This window comes from Scophthalmus maximus, chromosome 14, assembly GCF_022379125.1.
Source record: "Scophthalmus maximus strain ysfricsl-2021 chromosome 14, ASM2237912v1, whole genome shotgun sequence".
In the NCBI taxonomy this organism is placed as follows: Eukaryota; Metazoa; Chordata; class Actinopteri; order Pleuronectiformes; family Scophthalmidae; genus Scophthalmus; species Scophthalmus maximus.
The window spans coordinates 13,461,761-13,482,456 of record NC_061528.1 but is presented as its reverse complement, the minus strand read 5'-3'; the positions used below and the strand labels follow the sequence as shown (position 1 = coordinate 13,482,456).

General features: G+C 43.7%; 1 protein-coding gene across 3 annotated transcripts in view; it reads left to right on the top strand.

The window, feature by feature from the left end:
* map2 (microtubule-associated protein 2) overlaps positions 1 to 20,661 on the top strand; it is a 70,608-nt gene extending 49,947 nt beyond the window's left edge. Inside the window, exons 1-11 of one of the 3 annotated variants that reach the window (XM_035603955.2) lie at positions 2,322 to 2,960; positions 3,059 to 3,295; positions 3,458 to 3,574; positions 4,418 to 4,479; positions 5,948 to 6,086; positions 6,681 to 6,737; positions 6,948 to 7,255; positions 13,582 to 13,674; positions 16,834 to 16,915; positions 18,096 to 18,208; positions 18,877 to 20,661. In XM_035603955.2, the coding sequence (XP_035459848.1) occupies positions 2,360 to 2,960; positions 3,059 to 3,295; positions 3,458 to 3,574; positions 4,418 to 4,479; positions 5,948 to 6,086; positions 6,681 to 6,737; positions 6,948 to 7,255; positions 13,582 to 13,674; positions 16,834 to 16,915; positions 18,096 to 18,208; positions 18,877 to 19,098 (2,031 nt within the window). In that variant the 5' untranslated portion in view covers positions 2,322 to 2,359 and the 3' untranslated portion in view covers positions 19,099 to 20,661. Of the gene's footprint in view, positions 1 to 2,321; positions 2,961 to 3,058; positions 3,296 to 3,457; positions 3,575 to 4,417; positions 4,480 to 5,947; positions 6,087 to 6,680; positions 6,738 to 6,947; positions 7,256 to 13,581; positions 13,675 to 16,833; positions 16,916 to 18,095; positions 18,209 to 18,876 lie in introns of those variants that run through there. The other 2 variants (XM_035603956.2, XM_035603960.2) reach the window with 2 other exon arrangements.
* The last annotated feature ends 35 nt before the right edge of the window (positions 20,662 to 20,696 follow it).

Below are 20,696 nucleotides of genomic sequence, written 5' to 3'. Positions count from 1 at the left end.
AGTCAAAGTTCAAGGGGGCGACTCAGCGAGAGACGCAAGAGACAGATCTGGCATGTCAGCGTATTTTGAAACCTCAGCCCCGGTGGTTGATGAGGCTCCACAATGTAAGGGTGAGGGTTATTACGAACTGAGCAGAGCTGGGGAAGACAAGACGACCACAATTGATTCCACGTCTCCGGAGTTAAGTTACAGCACGCTAGCTGAAGCCCAGGATACATTTGAAATTAGAAAATGTACAGCAGAAGACACTGGAGCGTTTGCCGTCCCTGACAGGAGTAATGAGTGCAGGCTTTCCCCGGGTAAACTGGCCTTAGAACAGAGGAGTTACTCACTCAACATCACCATTGGAGCATTGGATCCGAGTGGCCAAGGCAGACCCAGGCACTTCTCCCCACTGGCCACAGATATAATGTCATACACTAGTGGAAGTCTAGATGAGTCAGCAGACTACCTCCCACTTACTAAACCCTCGGTGGATAAGCCTCCAACCTTGCCTCCCCTGATCCTGGAGACTGCAGCTTCCATTACTTCAGATTCCTCATCTCCTCCAAGGCATACTGAACTAGAATCAAAACCGTGCCCGGAACCAGAGTTGCCAGAGTCACCCCAGCCCCCTAAGGGTACCTATAAAAACGGCACAGTCATGGCACAAGACTTGCCTGAGATGCTGGACCTCGCTGGTACCCGTTCGAGACTGGCGTCAGAAAACAATGAACCAGAAATTATACGGAGAAAGTCAATTCAAGCTGATATTCCTACCTTCACTGATGACCCACTGGCTAGCCTAATATCAGGGGAACAAAGTCCTGGGGGCAGAAGAAGTGAAAGTCAGCTTGAGGAGATGGGCTATTGTGTGTTCAGTGAATATTCAGGGCCCATGCCGTCCCCTGCAGATTTGTTTAGCCCTACAAACACTTCTGCACAGGTCTTCACCCCCTCCGTTCTGGAGGAGAAAGTGGCCGAGCAAGCGAGGAAGTTGGCAGTCAGCGACACATCTTTGGAGGAAAAGAGGCAGCAGTCAGAAGCTGCTGCAGTCACTGGAGAGAAAGATCAGAAGCAGGTAGAGAGAAAAGGTTCTGCTGAAGAAAAGGACAAAGAGATTGCAGACGGCCAGACGACTAAATCTCTTAATGAGCAGGAGAAACCACCCTTTCAGCCAAGTGAGTCCTTTGTGACTCCAACGGTCACAGTGACTCTAGAAGAAGGTGGCAGGTCAGGGAGTGAGACCGAACGACAGGCCAGCGGCGAAGGCTCGGCATCGGAAACCGAGATTGCCGACTACGAGAGGCAGATCCGCAAATTGGAGATGGAGGACAGGCCTCTCAGTATGGAGGAGGAGCGAGAACTACAGGAGCTTCGGGAGAAGGTGAAGCTGGTTCACCAGGAGGCCTATGAGGAAGTGGATGCTGAGGACGTGTACCAGTTGACCGGCGTGGCCAAGGACCGAATTGCCAGGCCTGTCAAAACTTCTCCTGCTTCATCCGTGGAGAGCAACATCGATGATGACAAGCTGCTCTCCCCAGTGCTCTCACCCTCCAAGCTTAAAGAGAGAGAGGTGTATGGCTCCCCCAAAAGATCAGCTTCACCAGTGTCCGGAATAAACAAAGAGGAGAAAGTGATTGAGGAATTAGAAAGAAAAGTGAAAGAAGAGCATGAGAGGGAAGAAGCTGGGAAGAAAATGAAAGAAGAGGCAGAAAAGAAAGAGAGGGAAACGAAAGAGAGAGAAGAGAGGGAGAGGAGGGAGAAAGAGGAGGCAGAGAGGATGTTGAGGGAAGAAAAAGAAAGGGAGGAGAAGGAAGCAAAAGAGTTGGAGGTAAAGGAGAAAGTAGAGAAAGAGAAGAAAGAAAAAGAGGAGAGCGAGAGGAAAGAGAAAGAAGAGATGGAGAAGAAAGAAAGAGAGGAGAGCGAGAGGAAAGAGAAAGAAGAGATGGAGAAGAAAGAAAGAGAGGAGAGGGAAAGAATGGAGCAAGAGGAGAGGGAAAAGAAGGAACGAGAGGAAAAGGAAAGAATAGAGAAGGAATTGAGAGAGAAGGAAGAGAAAGACAAAATAGAGAGGGCACTAAAAGAGAAGCAAGAGAGAGAAAAGACAGAGAGGGAACTAAAGGAGAAGGAGGAGAACGAAAAGATGGAAAGGGAATTAAAGGAGAAGGAAGAGAGAGAAAAGACAGAGAGGGAACTAAAGGAGAAGGAGGAGAAAGAAAAGATGGAAAGGGAACTAAAGGAGAAGGAGGAGAAAGAAAAGATGGAAAGGGAACTAAAGGAGAAGGAAGAGAAAGAAAAGATGGAAAGGGACCAGAAACTGAAGGAGGAGAAAGAAAAGATGGAAAGGGAACTAAAGGAGAAGGAAGAGAAAGAAAAGATGGAAGGGGACCAGAAACTGAAGGAGGAGAAGGAAAAGATGGAAAGGGAACAGAAACTGAAGGAGGAGAGAGGGAAAGCGGCAGAGGTGGACAAAAAGGTCGCAGACGAGCCTGAAGAGATGGGAAGACAACCGGATGAAAAAGAAGCATCGACACCTGCCGAGGAAGAGAAAGAGGGAGGTGAGGAAGACATGTTGGAGAAAGCTGGGGCGGCGGCAATAAAGGATATCCAAGAGACCCGTGCCGCCATAGAGTCCGTGGTGACGGTTGAAGACGATTTCATCACTGTGGTCCAGACCATCGACGAGGCAGAGGAGCCCGGACACAGCGTCCGCTTCTCGGCTCCGCCCGCTGGCGAAGCCCTCTGCGTCGCTGCCGAGAAGGAGCAAGAGGAGGAAGAGGAGGAATCCGTGGAGCTGGCCCAAGAGGCTGACATGGAGGCTGCCAGTCTAGAGGAAGTGAGTGACGTTCCCGAGACCCCCGCCTCGCCCGAGAAGGAGGCTCAGACCATAGAAACCGAGGACCCGACAGAAAGCTACGACAGAGACGAGACCACCATGGACGACTCCATCCTGGACAGCTCCTGGGTTGACACACAAGGTGAGACCTCTTTTGTTCCTGAGTGTTGTTCCTCTGCAAACTTAATACTGTTTTATTTTTCGGGGGGTGTCTTTATGTCCTGTTTTACCAAACTGCAGATGATGATAAGAGTACGGCAACAGAGCAGATTGAGCCTTTGCCCAAGGGGCCCAGCCCAGTCAAAAAGCCCGGTGTGAACAAGCAGACACAACAGAAGAAGCCAGAGAAACAGGAGAAGCCCTTCAAACCTAAGGCCAAGGGCGGGCGCGCTCGAGGCCGGGTCTCCACACCAGAACGCAAACAAGTCCGCAAGGAGCCCGTCTGCATCCCCAGAGAGGAAGTCAAGAAGAAAAAAGGTTATTTCCCTTTCGATTTCTGATGGTTCATTTCTTACTTATACATCTGCAGTCTTAATAGCCCTGCACAATTTAACTGTGGTTCAGCGTCATGCTCTCTCGCTGCCTGTTGTTGTGTCTCTCTGCTTTTGTCAATGGCCCCCATTTCCTCTGATAATGTAGCCGTGATAAGGAAGACCGAGCTGACCCAAAAAATGGAGATTCAATATCAGTCCCCATCCAAGAGGACTGCGATGCGCTCCACCCAGCACCACTCCTGCCCCCGGAGGAGAAACACAGGTGTGGAAGAGCATTTCCCACTCCCACCGTCAGCTTCCATTTGGTTTGAGCATCCGTTTGGTTTCATTTGTTGTTGCGTTTATTTTTTGTCATGCGGGATTCTTTGTATTGAAATAAAATTGTCTTTCCATACTTGTTTCATTTGACTTCATTTATTCATTTTGTTTTGTGTTGTCTCTCTTCCTCTTAACATGATACTCATTTATGATTTTTTTCCCCACACATTTTTAAGCTTTCTTCGACGATCATGTCTTAAAAACCTCTCTGACCCCTCTGGCCTTATAAGGGACGTACATATCCAGTCCACCGCACGCTTACATTGACCTATCGTTGCCAGGCAACTGGTAATCCATGGTTTGTCTTATGGAAATGCTACACTGTAAAGATCCTGTTCTCTGTCCCGGAGGCGATTTGCACTTCCTTTTCCCCTGGCGGACTAAAAAAAACTGTGCCACCGATGATGAAAGCCCAGTATGCTGCTGCATTGCCCCCATTAGATTATTTTAAGGGTCGCATTACATAACACAATATCCCCCACTCCGTGTGATATCTTGCCAAGTGTTTGAAGAACAGTGCTCCCAAGGGGGCAGCAACGCACTCCCACAGAACATTTGATTTGTCATATAGCTTACAACGCCAAATTTTGGGATTTACAATGCTGGATGTCGATATGTTTATATTTCCGTTCTCATGAGAACCAAACATCCTCACGAGGATGGAAATGTAATGATAATCATAATGTGGGGCATTTCAAATTCTCTCACACATTCTCCTCTTATGTACAAAGGTTAACACCTGTACTCTGTCTGATTATCTTGCTGTGTTTCTCCCTACGTCCCTCAGAGACCCTGCCAGACGGCCGTCAGCCCCTCAGTGTTGCGAGACAGTCCCGTGACAGAGCCTCGGTGAGTATAACCTCTGCCACCAGAGCGTTTCAGACAAATGCCATATTGAACCGTTGCTGGCAAACGGTCTGAATCACTATTTGGGTTTGTTCTAGGGCAACTACATAAAGCTCAATCAGTCCGAATTGACTCTGAAGATCGAGCCTCAGTCCCAGGAAATCGGCACTTGCCAACATCAGCTCTGCTGTTTTCTCTCTCTGTGTTTTTGGTGTGAAACATATGGAGGTGCTAATGCACAAGTGGCCTCGTGCTTTGCTACTGTATGCACACTGAAACGATACACAGCACATTAATTAGGCAGAATAATTATTCTAGAGTTGTGATTCATTAAGAGGCTGTTACATATTATTCTCTTATAGTGAGTGAATACCCGAGCGACCTCATCATCTATTCAGATAAACACATTACATGAAGTTTCAGCGAGTGCCGTCTCTCTGCTGAGTCCCAATCGCTGCATGAGAAACAGTCCATTGCATTTCTCTATTGATTCCACTCTTCCTTTGTATTTAATGAAAGAAAAAAATATATTTATGTTGGTTGCTTTTGCTTTTTGGAAAACATTTGGTATTGTTGCCTCGTTTAATGGGTTTTTTCGCACAAGTAGATAAGACGGATCCATTTAGAGTGTTGTTGTTTTTTCCACTGAGTGGGCGTTGAATCACCCTGTGACATTTCTCCAGCGGCTGTGGTCGTGACTCCATTTTGCTCCCCACCATGGTAATGACACTTATTGTGTCTAAAATAATATATTTTCTCTTAAATGTCATGTCATTACAGAATACTGTCAGTGTATTCTGTCACTCTGAGCCCACGTATGTTTCACACTCTGGTTCTGCAGTGAAACGCAGCGGAAAAAACTTGAACTCTTCCATCGGGCACGGGGAAGAGTATTCTGCAAATTCTTTATTGTTTTTCATTTGATATCTTAATGGAACATGTTTTTGAGGTTTCTTTGCATGTCCATGAGTTGCTGTTTATGATGCGAATATCGCATTCATCGTCCTTGAAAGGATACGTCAGATCTTTTGCATTGATAATGCATGTCAAAGCATTTTTATTTTCACCTTGTACAGTATATTGATGCCATGCTACTCACCCACTGAGCCCCATCATACCAGCTCAGTGTCATGGCCGACCTTTTCCGCTAACAACAAGTGACTGCCTCATGCTCCATAGATCTTGTCCGTCTTCAGCGGAGCTGACGTATTACTCATAGACTCATAGCCAATGTAGGTGGATGGTAGGGGGGTACTGTAGCTGCAGGGATTATGGAAAGAACGTAAAAACATAAACATGATTTCTTTAAAATTACTTTCATTTTGTGATATCGCATACCTAAACCCGTTGTTTAATCACAGACGCACTGGCCTAAGCATCTCCTTCTTGTCTCTCGTGTGTGTGTGTGTGTGTGTGTGTGTGTGTGTGTGTGTGTGTGTGTGTGTGTGTGTGTGTGTGTGTGTTTCAACAGGATGGTGGATCAAGGAGCCCGGACAAGAAGTCTCTCCCACGGCACGCCTCTATCCTGAGTCGCCGTGGATACCATGACCAAGAGGAGAGTTCCACCTCCATCACCAGCTCTGGCTCCACGGCTCCCCGTAGACCCACATGTAGGCTGCAGCGCCTCCGTTCCACTCACTTAGTATTCAGGTTGCATTAGGTAGCATAACACAAACGGCAAACCGTGTGAGTCAAAATAACAGTGATTCAAACAATTTAGGTTTTCAAAAGCAAATATTCTCAGCAGAGCTGATAAATGATTACTTGAAGGTTGATATGAGGGGCCTTTTTGAAAAGAAAAAAACACACTCTTGGAGTATTATGTTCATATTCTTTGCTGAACGGTTGTTCATTACTGTAGAGGAAAGCAGTACGAAAACCTCATTTTATCAGATGAAATTGTGATTATTTAACAAAGTCATTTACTGCACCAAAAAATTATATAATTGCCAATTTTGAACTTTGTTTCTACCAAACCGATATGAACTGTATCGTGCTTCTTGCAGTATATTGCTTTAGTCATCCAGATAAGCCTATATTTTCGCCTCAATATCTCATCTCCATGCAACAGACTGTCTCACTGTTTTTGAAAACATAACTTACTTAGGTACAAGTCCAGGTGGATGCATGTGGAATTGAAATGCTTGCCAGCACCAAATCTCTTAAGTTATCTGTTGAACCTTTTCTTCTTTTGTCTTCTGTAGCGTTTCGCACTGACATGAGGGCGGAGCACAGGACAGGGCGAGCCCCTAGTATGACAGGTAGAAGGGATTTTCTGTACCTCTACCATTGGAAATATATAATATTAATATAATATTCACTACAGGATTATTGTGATGGGTTGTATTAGGTTGCACTGGTCTTAATAAACTGGTACCTCAATGGATGTGGGTTATAGGTTTAATGGGATGGGAAACATCTGTCTATTACGAAACAATTCCATCTTTAAGCCTTTAACTTCTTCCAACCAGTTACAGAATCCATACGCTCCCGTTCAGCTCGCAGTGGCCACTCCACCCCCCGCACTCCCGGCTCCACAGCCGTCACCCCGGGCACCCCTCCCAGCTACTCGTCCTCCTCGAGGACCCCCGGAACCCCCCGCTCCCTCAGCTTGATCTCCCAGGAGAGGAAGGTGGCCGTGGTCCGCACCCCGCCCAAGTCACCCGCCACAACACCCAAGCAGCTTCGCATCATCAACCAGCCACTGCCTGACTTCAAGAACATCAAGTCCAAAATCGGCTCCACGGAGAACATCAAGTACCAGCCCAAAGGAGGACAGGTGACGCTTCTTCTCCCACTCACAGAAACCAGTAGCCTCTGCCTGTTTGTTTACTTCACCTCTATGCAATGCCGCATGTCTTTCTGCTTTGACCGTGTGTCTCTGTTTTAGAATTTCAGAAATAGATACCATCGTTGAGATGTATATTTTTGTTAGTACAGATAACATGCAGATACGACAAACTATATCAGTCTCCCCCTCAGGTCTTTTGTCTGGTAGATCTTCCACCAGACTGTACCCCACATTCGGTCTTTGAACCAGGAACCAACAAAGGGTTCAACAGCAATAAGAAAAGGACACAGACAGCAACTTTGCCTCTGCATAAAAATAAAGTCAGTGAGCTATATACCACTGGTATAAGCAATGAGGCCAGCAGAAACATTCCTGTTAGGGATTGTATTGTAAGCGTGTTTTTTTGTGTAACATCTTCTGCGCTGACATTCCTGTTTCCCACGGCTCCTCTCTCTTCTCCCTGTGTCACACCTACCTGTTCTTTTTTTTATCTCTACCCTACTGCTTCCCACTCTTAGTCCTGCAGTCTTCCTTCAGAGTCACTAGTGTGAAAGAGCAGTGAGTTAAGAAATAATGTTCTGTGGAAGAAAATATGATTCTCACCACCATTTGTTTATTACAGAATGCGCACTGATCTAAAGGTTTAATGGAAAGACTGGAACTTATCGGTTGAATTACCAGTCAGTATGGTTAACCTCCCAGTTGTGCCCGGAAATACAACTAATGGCAGTGAGCTCACATATACGATAAAATATAAAATACTTCCTGTCTTCTGCATAAGATGACGGCAAGAATTAAGGTGTCAAGGTAGAGTGTTTTACATGTGGCAGGAAAAGAAGCAGGCCAATGCAAAAGTTTGACAAAATGCCAGGCTTCTTCCAATAAGAAAAGAGGATTGATACGGCTGCACGTGTTGCTCTGGTCCCTATCCTGTGTTTGAAGTAACTTCATCATGATGAAAATAAAACACCCGGGTGTATCTCATATTAGATGACTTTTGATGGATTAATACTTTCACTATAATTTTTACAAGTAAAATTCAGGCCTATATAATGTCAAAATTTGCACTTATGTAATTTTTTTCTCCTAAACTTACCAATTCTTAGGTTCCAAATTTAAACAAACAGAAAAGTGACCCGACTTTGACATGGCATTCTTCCGTTGCTGCACAGAATCTGTGTTGGCGGGCTGTTTGGGAGTGCATATCCCACAGTTTGACAAATATCTCGTGCCGGCATGAGAGTGAAACACAAAGTCGGCGCCGCGACAGGAAGCGTCGTAGTGGAAACAGCAACGTGTCCGTGGCCATCAGCTTCTACGAGCCTCCGCCGATGACCTGATTAGGAGTCGGAGCATTTGGCTGACATCTTTATGGCTCTGCTCCCTGCAGCCGGCCACATAGGGAGGGATCATGCTCCAGAAGCCTCCCTGTCATCTGCAGGCGAAAGGGACCTGAGTGGAGTTTCTGTGCGTGTTCGCGTGTCTTGCTTGTGTGTGCAAGCGCGCATGCCGACGCTAAAGCTGACGATGTTGTTCCTGACATGCAAATCTCTTTTGGAGTAGAGCTGTTTAGAGGGTAGGACAGGTGACAACTTGCCTCAGGAGTCTTGCAAATTTCTATGCCCAGCTTTTATTTTGGGTGTGGATTTTTTGGGGGGGCCGGAATAATTCGCATAAAGGTCACTTCACGCAGTGTGAATCTATGTGAGAGATTGCCTGACAGCATAGGTAATCCAGTGTTCCCCAACAAGTGCTACATTGGATGGGATTTTACCTGTAGTCTTGTGGCTGTGGTTGGTCCAGGATCGGGTTAGCTCCTCATTAGATACACACACATATATATGCATATATATATATATATGTATATATATATATATATATATTAGATTATTTCTTGCATTATAACATATGATGAGAAAGATTACACTTAACTTGTTTTATTTATGTCTCATGTTAATTTAACTAACTTGTTCCTAGTGCATTTCTGAGAATAATTAATTATCTTCTTTAATAATACACAAAGTAAGGCATTAGGCATACAATGGCTTGTGCCAGCAAATTTGAATTTATCAGAATTGATCAGACATCAGATTGAGTAAAACGCGAAGACACATTTTACTCTTGCGCTGTGAGATGGGTGAACAATAGCTTTGACCTTCAGCTCACACAGTTTGAACATGTTGAACGTAAAGATGTGAGTTCAGTCATGGTCCTTTCACCGACCCTGTCCTGTGTCCCCTGTGACTAAAGTATTCCCGAACTTTCCTTCAGGAGCATATTGCTTTTGCCTCCCAATGAGCTCCTACTTCCACAGTGTGGAAAAACAAGACGTGGAGTCGTTTTTTTACTTGAGTTGAGTTACCATTATTTTTTCAGGTTGATTTCAGCTCATATTGTAAAATCATCTTGATACACAGATGACGTACAACTTACAATCTCACTGGTTTTTTCCTCTCCCGGCATTTTGTAGTCCCAAAGATCTCCAAGTAGTTTCTATTTCCAGGCAGCTGCTGTAGTGAGCCTCCCCCCCGGCCACTGACCTGTCCAATCATTGTCCTTATAGAAGCACAAGGACCAGAATATTCCACCAGAGGCCAAACACAAGGCCTCTTGGATCTGGAAGTCAGTGCTGCGCCTCATCTCCGTCACTCTGTGTCTGTCAGCGGCACACAGTGTGACCTGGACCCAAGACCTGCTGGTACACCTCAGCACTGTTAGTTAGTGTGTGTTGATTAGTGTGAGTCTGGAGAGTGTGTCACTGAAAGAATGAAGAACAATAAGGGCAAAAACACAATGATGACTTTGAAAGACTTCACAGTTAGCTTCTTAAAATTATAATTGAATTTAAACTGTTAATTTTGAAGCAGGAAAAAAACAAACTATTAGGTGAACTGTGATTGGCCTAAGAATGACAAAAAAAATATATTTTATTTAGCTATTAAATTATTTTTATTTTAAGTATTTAGATACTTCAGGGTCAAGGTCAGGGCCCTGTTCATGTGGTATGAACTTGAAAAGTTCCGGTATCAAGTCACCAACTGTGACTCTCATTGAACTTGTAAAGTTTTATTATATAATTTTTAATTTACCTCATGATAACTTTTTAAAATAGATCAATTAACGTATCAATTATGAATATATTAGTTACATATTTAAATAGGCCAGATTCATTTCAGTGACACACTCCAGGATCCATAGTTTTCCACAAGTAGTTCTCAACAATTCAAGGAATGCACCAAGTTGCATCGCTGTTTATCAAATTAAACATGATGGGAATGCAATATTAAATGTGTAAGTGGTAGAAAATAAGACATAGAGAAAATGAGAACTTGTACGGGCTGCACGGTTATAGAGAATTGCCTCAAAGTGAATATGGCAATGTCCAGCACGGGTTGTCGAAATGATACAAAAAATATGCACAGTTGTAACGAAGAAGAGCATTTCCCCATTGTGAAACGTTTCTCAGCTGAAATGGTTTCTCTCGACATGACGCTTTTCGGTTGAATGATATCTTGAACTTTGTGTGTGTGTGACTCATTTGTTTGTTTCACAACAACAATGGGACATTAACAGATGGTGCTCGTGATCAGGATCTCTCATAATTCTTAGAGCCTTCCTTCATACTCAACCACAGTGAAGACAGTGTAGTATAAATAAATCGCCGCACGTTTTCTCATACATTGTTTCATCGTGATCCTTTAGTGTCTCATCATCCCCGTAGTTTCATGACAGCTAGTCATTCCCATCCAGCATGTAAGAGGTCCACACTATCTGTTCATGTCTCCATAGATTCATATTTTAAACAGGAAGGTGGACTTCAGTCACGTGCTGCCAAAATGCAGCTCCAAGGACAATCTGAAGCACTCTCCTCGCGGAAGCAATGTATGTACCCTCCCGTCTTTACCCTCCTCGACTGAGGGGAGGGGCCATGGCTCCATTCAATCCTAGTTTGCCAGTCTATCCAAATAATTCCCACTGTAAAGTGTAAGTAAATTCCAGTGAAGTGGTCTAGTTGGTGGTCTAGTATCGTAGTACTCTTGCTTACGTTTTACCCTCAAACCCTACTTTCCCACGTCAGAGTGATTTTTTCGTGCTTCAATCTCACATATACTGTAATTTATTGTCTCCGTTTTTTGTACCGTTCCTTTGTGGGCGACAACGGTGACAAAGCTCATTTGTACAATTCGTTATGTTTAACATTGTATTCTATATTCTACTCACATACCCACAAGCAGCCAGTAACCACATACCAACCGGTATGTAAACTTCTTCACCTGCTTGCCTGCAGCACCATGAACCCCAGAATAACTCTGAGACTGTCCGGCACCGAGGCGGTCTCGTGATTAGAAGCGGGCCAGACGGCCAAAGCCATATGTTGGCAAATGTCTGCTATGCTCAAGTCCCACCAGCTCTTTCCCCACAGAAATTCCTGTTATCATTCAGCTTGGGTTGATTTCCACATTTGAATCCTGTCCGTAATACTGTGCATCTTAAGTCTGGTTTTGCGTCCGGTAGTTATTTTGTATTTTCTCATTACAGCTGTTGTACATCGTCCCAGAGCGAACTAGTTGGGCGACCAAAGGCTTTATTTAGTCAACCTAAAAATGGCTCTGATTCCCATTTTCAACAATAATGTTAGTTTGTTCTGATTTTAGAAATTAGCCAGATGAAAAATGAAGTCAAGTCTGTTTAAAGAACATCGAGAGACAAAGTGAAATTTGGATTTGTCTGCTTTGTCGTGTCCAGCAAGGAAACAAAGACCTTTCATTTAGCATGAATTGTGCCATACACACAGAGATTAAAAAAGATCAGTTCTAATTCTAACTGTAAAGAAATGAGAAGTTTTCATCTGGAGAATAGAAGAATGGTAAGGCACAGTTTTTGTATTTATAATTCATAATGCATTATTAGCTTGAGAGCAAACGCTCATGCGGTTTGCTCTCTGGCTGTCCGCTCGGACTGTAAAAACTCAATGGATGATGGAGAGGGAGAGACTGAGCAAGCGCGACGGCTCTGTAAGGAATCAACGGAGCAAAACACAAACCAAGAGACTCTCATGTCATGATGTGAAAATCTTTGCTTCATTATGAAGCTGCGGCGGGACAAATTAGAATACGGCGGGCTGCCTCAGGCTAGAAAAGATGTGGGAAACACTGATTTGTTTGTCTTTCCACTCTTTCGTGGGACCAAAAAGGAGACTCACTGTCCATCATATGTTTCATAGACCGAAGGGAAAACACCGGACCCCAGCTCAGTTTACAACCAACAAGCTCCTGTTTGCCTGTTAGTATTTCTCCAGTTCGCCTGCTGAATAAGCCCCTCGTTCAAAACTGAAATATCACCATCTTTGTCATCACACGTCTGTATATTCTCCCTGTAGGTACAGCACACGTGTTCTCTTGACTTCCACTCGTGTCAGTGAATTGAACAGCATTTTTTTTCAAGTTATGTGAGCGTACATACGATATAGATATATAGATAGAATAATTCAGGGCTCACAAACCTGATGGACTCCTCTCCTAAAGCTTGCGATACCTGTGAACTGTGCGTCCCATCTCTCCCCAGTTTGGTTTCCCGTTTCTTTCTCTGTGCTGCTGCGGAAACTGTATTTACTGGTAGTGTGCACAGTATGTACCAACTCTGCTGTGACGGCATCTCACTCCCGCGTTGTCTCCTTGCAGCTACTGAGAGCTGTCCGGCCCCCGAACCCCTAACAGTCTCGAGTCTGAACTGCTTTCAATTAACATGCATTTGAGTCAGAACAAAGGAAATGCAAAAAACCGTCAAGGATAATGTTGATACTCTATTCAAGCATCTTCTCAGGGAGTTGCCTCTTCTCGTGACACTCTGCGAAGTCGAGATTTCCGGACTGTTTTTGAAGGCGACGCGGATCCACAATGAAAACAAATTAACTTCAGCGGTTTCGGGAAAACCTCGCGTTATTCCGCTCCAAAGCCTTTTTTTCCTCCTACACATCCTCGCGGGGATGAAAGGCACATCATCAGGCTTTGCTTTCAGTTCGACAGCTTGGCAGCATTTTTTGCAGGGAATCCGTTGTCTCATTGGATGTCAGTGCTCATTCTTAGAGGTGGACTCACAGGCTCGTGTCCCCTGAATGATACAGGGGAAGAAACAGGGGAAAAACCAGTGTGTCCACTTATCACTTCACTACAGTCGCTAAACTCGCACATCTAGGACAGAATATTGAAAGAGTTGGAGGCAGGGAAAACGTTTTTAAGACATGTCTAAAATGAAGTGCCGCACCGGAAAGACGAAGCCTCTTCCCACCTCATTCCTGACCTCCGCCCCTGCAGGTTCTCATCCCCAGTGTTAAGCTGGACTATAGCCATGTTCAGTCTAGGTGCGGGTCCTTGGACAGGCGGGGCCACGCAGCAGGAGGTGGAAACGTGAGTCTCGTGCCATGAGTCCATTGTCTCAGTGTCCGTATCAGTGTTGTGTTGTGTGGTTTTTTTCAGTATTGCCTTTTTCTTTTCCCCTTTCACACTTCCCCAGTTTTTTTGCGAAGCCACTCATTGATTACGGTGGCAGTGCTGGAACCCTGATTGCGCCTCATCAACACAGCATTCCCCCACTTAGTGCTTTGTGTCCTGCGAGGAATTTTTGATACAAAAGGCTGAATGAGTCCTCGTCCAGCACTCGACAACATTCAGGACTGTAGCAGGCAGCGTTCGGCGCGTATGAGGCCGATTGCAGACATTTGAAGGCAGCAGGTACGGCATTTTCAGAGCGCGGTTAATGCGAGCCCACTAATAATGAGACAATTAAAACTTTGTATCACTTCACACTGAATCGACTCTTCTCACCAAGCCTCTTTGGATTTGCTACTGACAATTACGGGTTACCGGGGAAGACAGCTGCGTGCAAGTATCACATTTAGAACTGCAAAACAGTTTAATGGCTGTTCATGTGACAGCGTCGGTCAAGTTTTTCAAGACAATTTTTAGCAAAATCAAAGTAACTTGAGGAAAAGTCAGTTTATTCAACCAGCCAAAAAATGTACAGAGCCACTAATTGAACATAAAGAGACATCTGTTGTTTGGGGCTTGTTGGATGGAGCAGATGGAGCCAATATATGAACAGTAAATAAACAGAAGATACTTTTATTTATAGATTTATATATTTTTTTTATAGATTACTTAGATTTTTTACAAATTAACAAACTAGTGTATCTCAAAAGAAAAAAAATTGAATAAACCTCAGCTTTTCGGTTTATTTTTATCTCACCTGTAAAATCCAAACCCAAAAAAGTGGGGTTGCCATCCCTTTTTATTTATTAATCTATATAGTTACATATGCAGATAAAAATAATTAAAAATAATTTCAGCTGCTTAGTATTACAGACATTTAGTGCATCACCTCAAATTTAAAAAATAGAGCCACGACAATGAGATAAAAATCTCATGTCAATCCACAGTGAGTGAGAAATGGCACTTTAAATCACAGCTGCACGACTGACACGACGGTTCATGCGGCGTTTATAGCGGACACATGACAAAGCAGCTCAAGGCCACGGAGTAGTTGGCTGACTTGTTATATGGACCAATCGCTGGACTGGATATCCAGAGGTTCCAGAAATATGAGAGGGAGTGGCATAGTACGATTTGAGCGAAGCGGACAGAATGATTCATAATTTGGTTGTCAAAGTGAATGTTTATAGACAGCACTGTGCGAAGGTTTGAGCCCAAAAAGTAATGCCATGAATGTTATTTTAAACTTAAATCAAATCAATTTTAAACAGCACCAGTCCTCCTCAGTACCCCTATGTACAGTTTGTCATGGTCCTTGTTCCAAGCATCTTGGAGAGCTGGTCAGAGTTCCTCTTGTGTACAGTATGTACAGTCGGCTGTCTTCATGTCCTCCCTGGCTGACTCCATGGTGCCTATGGATCAGGACTCTGTGGAGCTCACTTGTTTATCATTTTTCCCACGACATAATTTTGGGCCGAACACACGCCTCCCCGCCGGTATTGTTTGATGGATAAACAACTAATGTGTCCGAAACCTTTGCACAGTATTCTACATACACAAGGCTGCATGATGAGTTTTGCTGTACATAATCGGCCCTTTACTCTTCACTCTATAACCAAATCAAGTCCCCAAATTAGGAGCTGTGAAGCCATTTACTACATGTAAATCAGATAAATCTGAATGAAGTCTATATTTTAATGAACAAAACTCTTTATACAAATCACTCGTTATATACATATATTTATTTCAGTTATCTGGTATTCTTGGTCTCATTCGCACTCTTCACCAGTTCTCTTTTGAATGACTCAAAATGACACAAGTAAGAGATTTTGTATTACACAAATCATTCGCACTGTATATCTAAATGCTTCTTATTATTACCTTTACAGGGTGCAAATTTACCAAATGTATTTAAAGCAGATTTTAATATTCAAAATGTAGGCGGTCATGGTTGGAACGTTCCCTTTCTATCAACCAGTAACATTAATGTATAGGTTTATAAGTAAAAAAAAAAATGTCATCAAATTGAATGTCGTCTCCATAAATGATGTACATATTAATATTCAATTCCAACACTTAACATGTATTAATAGATTCATAAAGACAACCCTTCTGGAGGGATGAGCCACGCCGCAGCCTGATGTTCACCCACGCTGACACAAACCACATCTCATCCCTGTCTGTGAACCCACGTTGTCATGCCGTTGCCCGTGTGATGCATGTGTTAGAGATGGCGGGTACATGACCAGGCCGAGGCGCACACTGTTCTTTGTGCAACATGGTGTTGTCATGTGGCTCGTGATCTGTGTTGTTGTTCGTCATGTGGCTCGTGATCTGTGTTGTTGTTCGTCATCGTCTCCCTTTTCCCGTCGACACAAAGTCATTGGTCACAAAAGGCATACGAGCCAAATAGGTGACTTGCTTGGCAAAGTGATCGATGACCACGGGCGTGACCCGGCTGTCCTCATGTCAGGGCGTGGTGTATCTCTGCTTGTTCACTGTGCTGTGCCCTTAGCTTCATAGCTCCGCTCCGTTTACTATCTCATGGGTTCTCTTCTTTTTCTTTTGTTTTCTTTTCATCTCCAAGTTGTTTTCTCTTCGGATCTCGAGGGTGTGTCACATAACTGCACATCCCGATCTACTCTCCGCCTGTGGCCACTTTCAACTGTGGAGTCGTTCTCTTTTGTCTTTCTTTCTCCACACTGAATCTTCACAGTTGTGGTGTACAGTATATTTGACAGGTCTTCTCAAAGTGACAAAACGTTTGAGACCGAATCCCAGTTCCCACTGTCACATAGCTTCGCGTTCAGCCTTGGTTGAAGCTGGTTGAACAGACGCCAGCAGTTCTCCTCCCAGCAGAACACGGGGACAGTTATGTAATGGTCACTTTTTTTTTTTTGCTCTCGCTTGTGTTTTCTAATAGTTAAGTGTGATTTGATATCACTGTGTCAGAATGTAGATACATTCGGTCTTTCATTGATTCCTAATCTTTTTCCATCTTCACTTGGAAATGTTTGCATCTCGTAGTCTTATTGTGACCTCTGACCTCTGTCTTTTTCCCCACTTTGCTTCTTCCAGGTGATGATACAGACTAAGAAGATCGACTTGAGCCACGTGACCTCCAAGTGTGGCTCTCTAGACAACATCCATCATCGACCTGGTAACCTAACATGAGATCCTTAGTTCAGAAGTCATTCAGGTGTAAATTCCATCCATTCAGTCTGACCATGTTCTCCAGAAAGAAATTGGGCCCCGAATGTTGTCAGGTCACCTAACTCCGCCTCTTTCTGCTTGCCTCAGGTACCAAGCAGAAGCTACAAGTAGCCGCTGTAGCTATCAAGTCGTCCTTGAATTCTAATTTTGATGTCTACAGAGATCTGAATTTGTATTCATAACGATAATAATGACAATGAATATCAGGCAAATGTTCGTGGATCAGATGTCGTTATCCAGATAATGTATCCAGATACAGAACACATTTTTGTTACAAGTATAAATGAAGCCAAGGAAAACCACAGGTTTGATGTTCTGAGACTGAGGGTGAAGGGAAGTCATGGAATGTTATTAAACTTTAAATTGAGTGTAATCTGATCCAGTTTAATCAATGAATGTAATATTTTTCAGATAAGAGAGACCATTCAAATGAAGCTCCAGGGCTGGATCATGGTGAATTGGGGGGAAAAAAAACATTTGAAGAAGCACTGATTGACAGCCTGATGAATCTATTCTCAGAAATCCTCTAAATAGAAACCATGTTGGCTCGGCTTTCGTGGTTTCAGACATGCTCTGGATAGGATAAAATGCTGGAGGGCTGAAAAACTAGCCAGCGTAGACCCAAACTTATACAGTCCATAGCCAGTTGTGGCGTCACTGGCGAAATTCAATTTACTCCCCTTCACTGTGTTGGGCATGTGGTAAAACTCTAGGTGACAGACTTGTGTAATCAAATCTAAGTGAACGTGATTAGAGAGTGAAGTCATTACTGTTGGGTGCAAAAATTGTTAGGGTTGAACAAATACAAACCAGAACTATTTGGATATAATTTAAACAAAATTTTTATCCACATAACCAGCAGAATACTTAAAAAAATGTCCTCCTTTTGTGGGGACTTGTACACTTCCTGCAGCGCCATCTGCTGGTCAGTTACTGCCTGAATCCTTACTTTATACCCTTCACTCACTGAGGGTTTACTGGACATTTGGACACTTTTTCAGGACAAAAAACGTAACAGACCAGGGACTCAACAGGTAGTCTGTTGCTGTGTGAATCTGTGTAGATATTTCGGTCTTTTTTTCCTTTTCTTTTTTTTCTTTTTTTATACTTCCTCTACTTCTTCCCAGGGGGCGGTAACGTACGTATAGAGACTGTGAAGTTGGACTTCAAAGACAAAGCCCAAGCCAAGGTGGGTTCCCTGGATAAAGCTCTGCACTTTCCTGGTGGAGGCCGCATCACGGTGAGTGTCAGGTCCATGTGCTCAATCCGCGGGTTAAAGGGAAACATCTAGTGTTTGAGAGATCGTCCCACTGATTAATTTAGGGGTATACTATATACTATTTTAAGTGAGTATACATGGATCACATCACTTTTCAATTGCCCTAATTGGTCAATATACCCATAAAGTGAAAAGAATGTGGAGGGGAAATACACCCTAGTCCATGAATATTCCTGTAATCTAGGTATGTAGCAAAGCTCTAGTCTTACCTAGGGTAAAATGTGTAAGGTGTCAACAAAAAAATTTATCAATATTACAAGTACATGTAATACATATAGAACAGGTTTTTCCGAAAAAAACTTCTTTCAAAAGCTTGTTGTATTCCTGTATCTGCCTGTGAGGGTAATGTTAAAGGTATTGTATAAGCTGCTATCAATAACTAAACTGTAAAACTTAATCCAAATATTTTAAACGATGTTCATCGAGTGTTCAGTTGTTCTCTGATGTCAACACAGGACTTAGAGCCAAAGCCTGTGAGTGAGGACTACAAACCGCACAAACACCATCTGCAGTGTTTCTCAAAGTGGACTCACAAAGATGCAATATTTTTTACCTTACACAATTCGAAAATGATGTATTTCTTCTTCTGCCGTCCACATTTCCCATCACTGCATCGTCATTATTACCAGATCGAGAGCCAAAGGCTGGCATCACGCGACCAGGCAAAGGCCCGGCTGGACCACGGAGCTGACATCAGCGTCCAGTCGCCAGGCCTGTCCGGCTCGGCGTCTCCCCACCGCCAGCGGGACAGCCACCTGTCCTCCTCCGGCAGCCTCAACATGACGGAGTCGCCGCAGTTGACGACCTTGGCCGAGGATGTCACTGCGGCTCTGGCTAAGCAGGGTTTGTGAACACTCGCCCTGTGCGTTCGTCCTCTGCACCCCCAGACATCCTCGCCCCTGATCCACTGAAACTTTTCTGCCCACTCCTGCCACCCTGAGGCCAAACTCGGCTGAGCCACGGCCTCTGAACGTCACCACTTCAATAACCAACGTCTCAACTCCTGCGTAGACACTCGAATTAGGGGCTTCTGTACTTTGGTCCTCTTTATTTCTCGTCTATTTTAAAGAGATATGTGTTATTTCTGATTCATTTTGTTTGGCCTCTCACTCTTTTGACGATGTTGCATAGAATAGTTCAGATTGAGCACTGGTCCCAGATAAGATTGAGGACCAGATACTTTGAAGAAGCTACAGCCTTGGCCAGCACACCATGCAGCACGTGTTGTTCTTGCTCCGTAACCGTGCATGGACGCCAAAACCCCCCGAACATACCAAGCATCCTTACTGCAAGTCATTCTTGTCATCCAATATATAATATATTTAACAAATATATAGAGAAACATGTATAAAAAATACAAGTTCTTTGCCATCCTCAATGTCCTTAACACATTTTTAAAGGAAGTGACACTATGGCTATAAAATATGCCTGTAAAATTGCATTATTGCAAGAACTAGGTCTATGTTATGACAAGCATGTGTTGATTCAAATATGAAAAGAGGCTATTTTGTAATTAAAAAAACCAAACAATTTTAGTAATTATTTCCTCAATTATTGGATAAAAATGAAACAAGTTCATGTTTTGTAGTTATTAGTTGTTTATGGTGTAATGCTTGGTGACAGTGTCAGACAGCTGATGTGGTGTTGCTAAGGAACGCATCTCCGTCCTGTTGAAGAGCAGCATACACTCGCACTGTACCTGCTCAGTAGATCATCATAGAATCCTGTTTTTCCACGTGAAAAACGATATTACACGGAGTTGGTTCCACAGGCCTCCATCCAAAAAAGGAAATATTGTCTCTGTAGCCGCAGAGAATCCGCTCACGTGAACAAACAGAGAGCAGGCGGATGTTGCACTCATCAGGACTGTGTGTCGGCCGAACAGCGGAGGAAGATGCTACAGTTTGCAACCTGAGGTTTAGCAGAAGAGCAGCTACTCGGAAATGTGCGTGTGTGCGTGCGTGTGTTCAGCGCAGATCTCATGTTGTTTTACAATTGGATGCTACTGTACGTGGATGTTAAGTTTCAATAGGTCGGAGAAGAAATTGGATTTCTTTTTTCATTTTTTGATCCATTAAAAAAGATGAAGAAAATTAAAACGTCCGAGGGAACTTGTTCAACTTCCTTCACATCTGTTAGGAAAAAATGTTTGGGTGATGTAGTTTTTCTTTTTTCAGACACCATCTGTGGTATATCTTGCCTCCTGCCTAATTACTGCCCTCACTGGCGACTGTTTGTTTGCTTCCGTGTTTTTTCTGCATTCCCCATCTCCGTGTGTCCCCGTCCCCGCCTCCTGCTCCACCATACAGCAACTGTAAATGTATTTAAAAGGTCAAGTAGATGTACGCAGTTTTTCTCTTGTTGATATGACACCAATTACAATAAGTAATGACAATAAAAAGGACAAAAAATGATGCCGCAGTACTGTCTTTTTTTCTCAGATGACGAG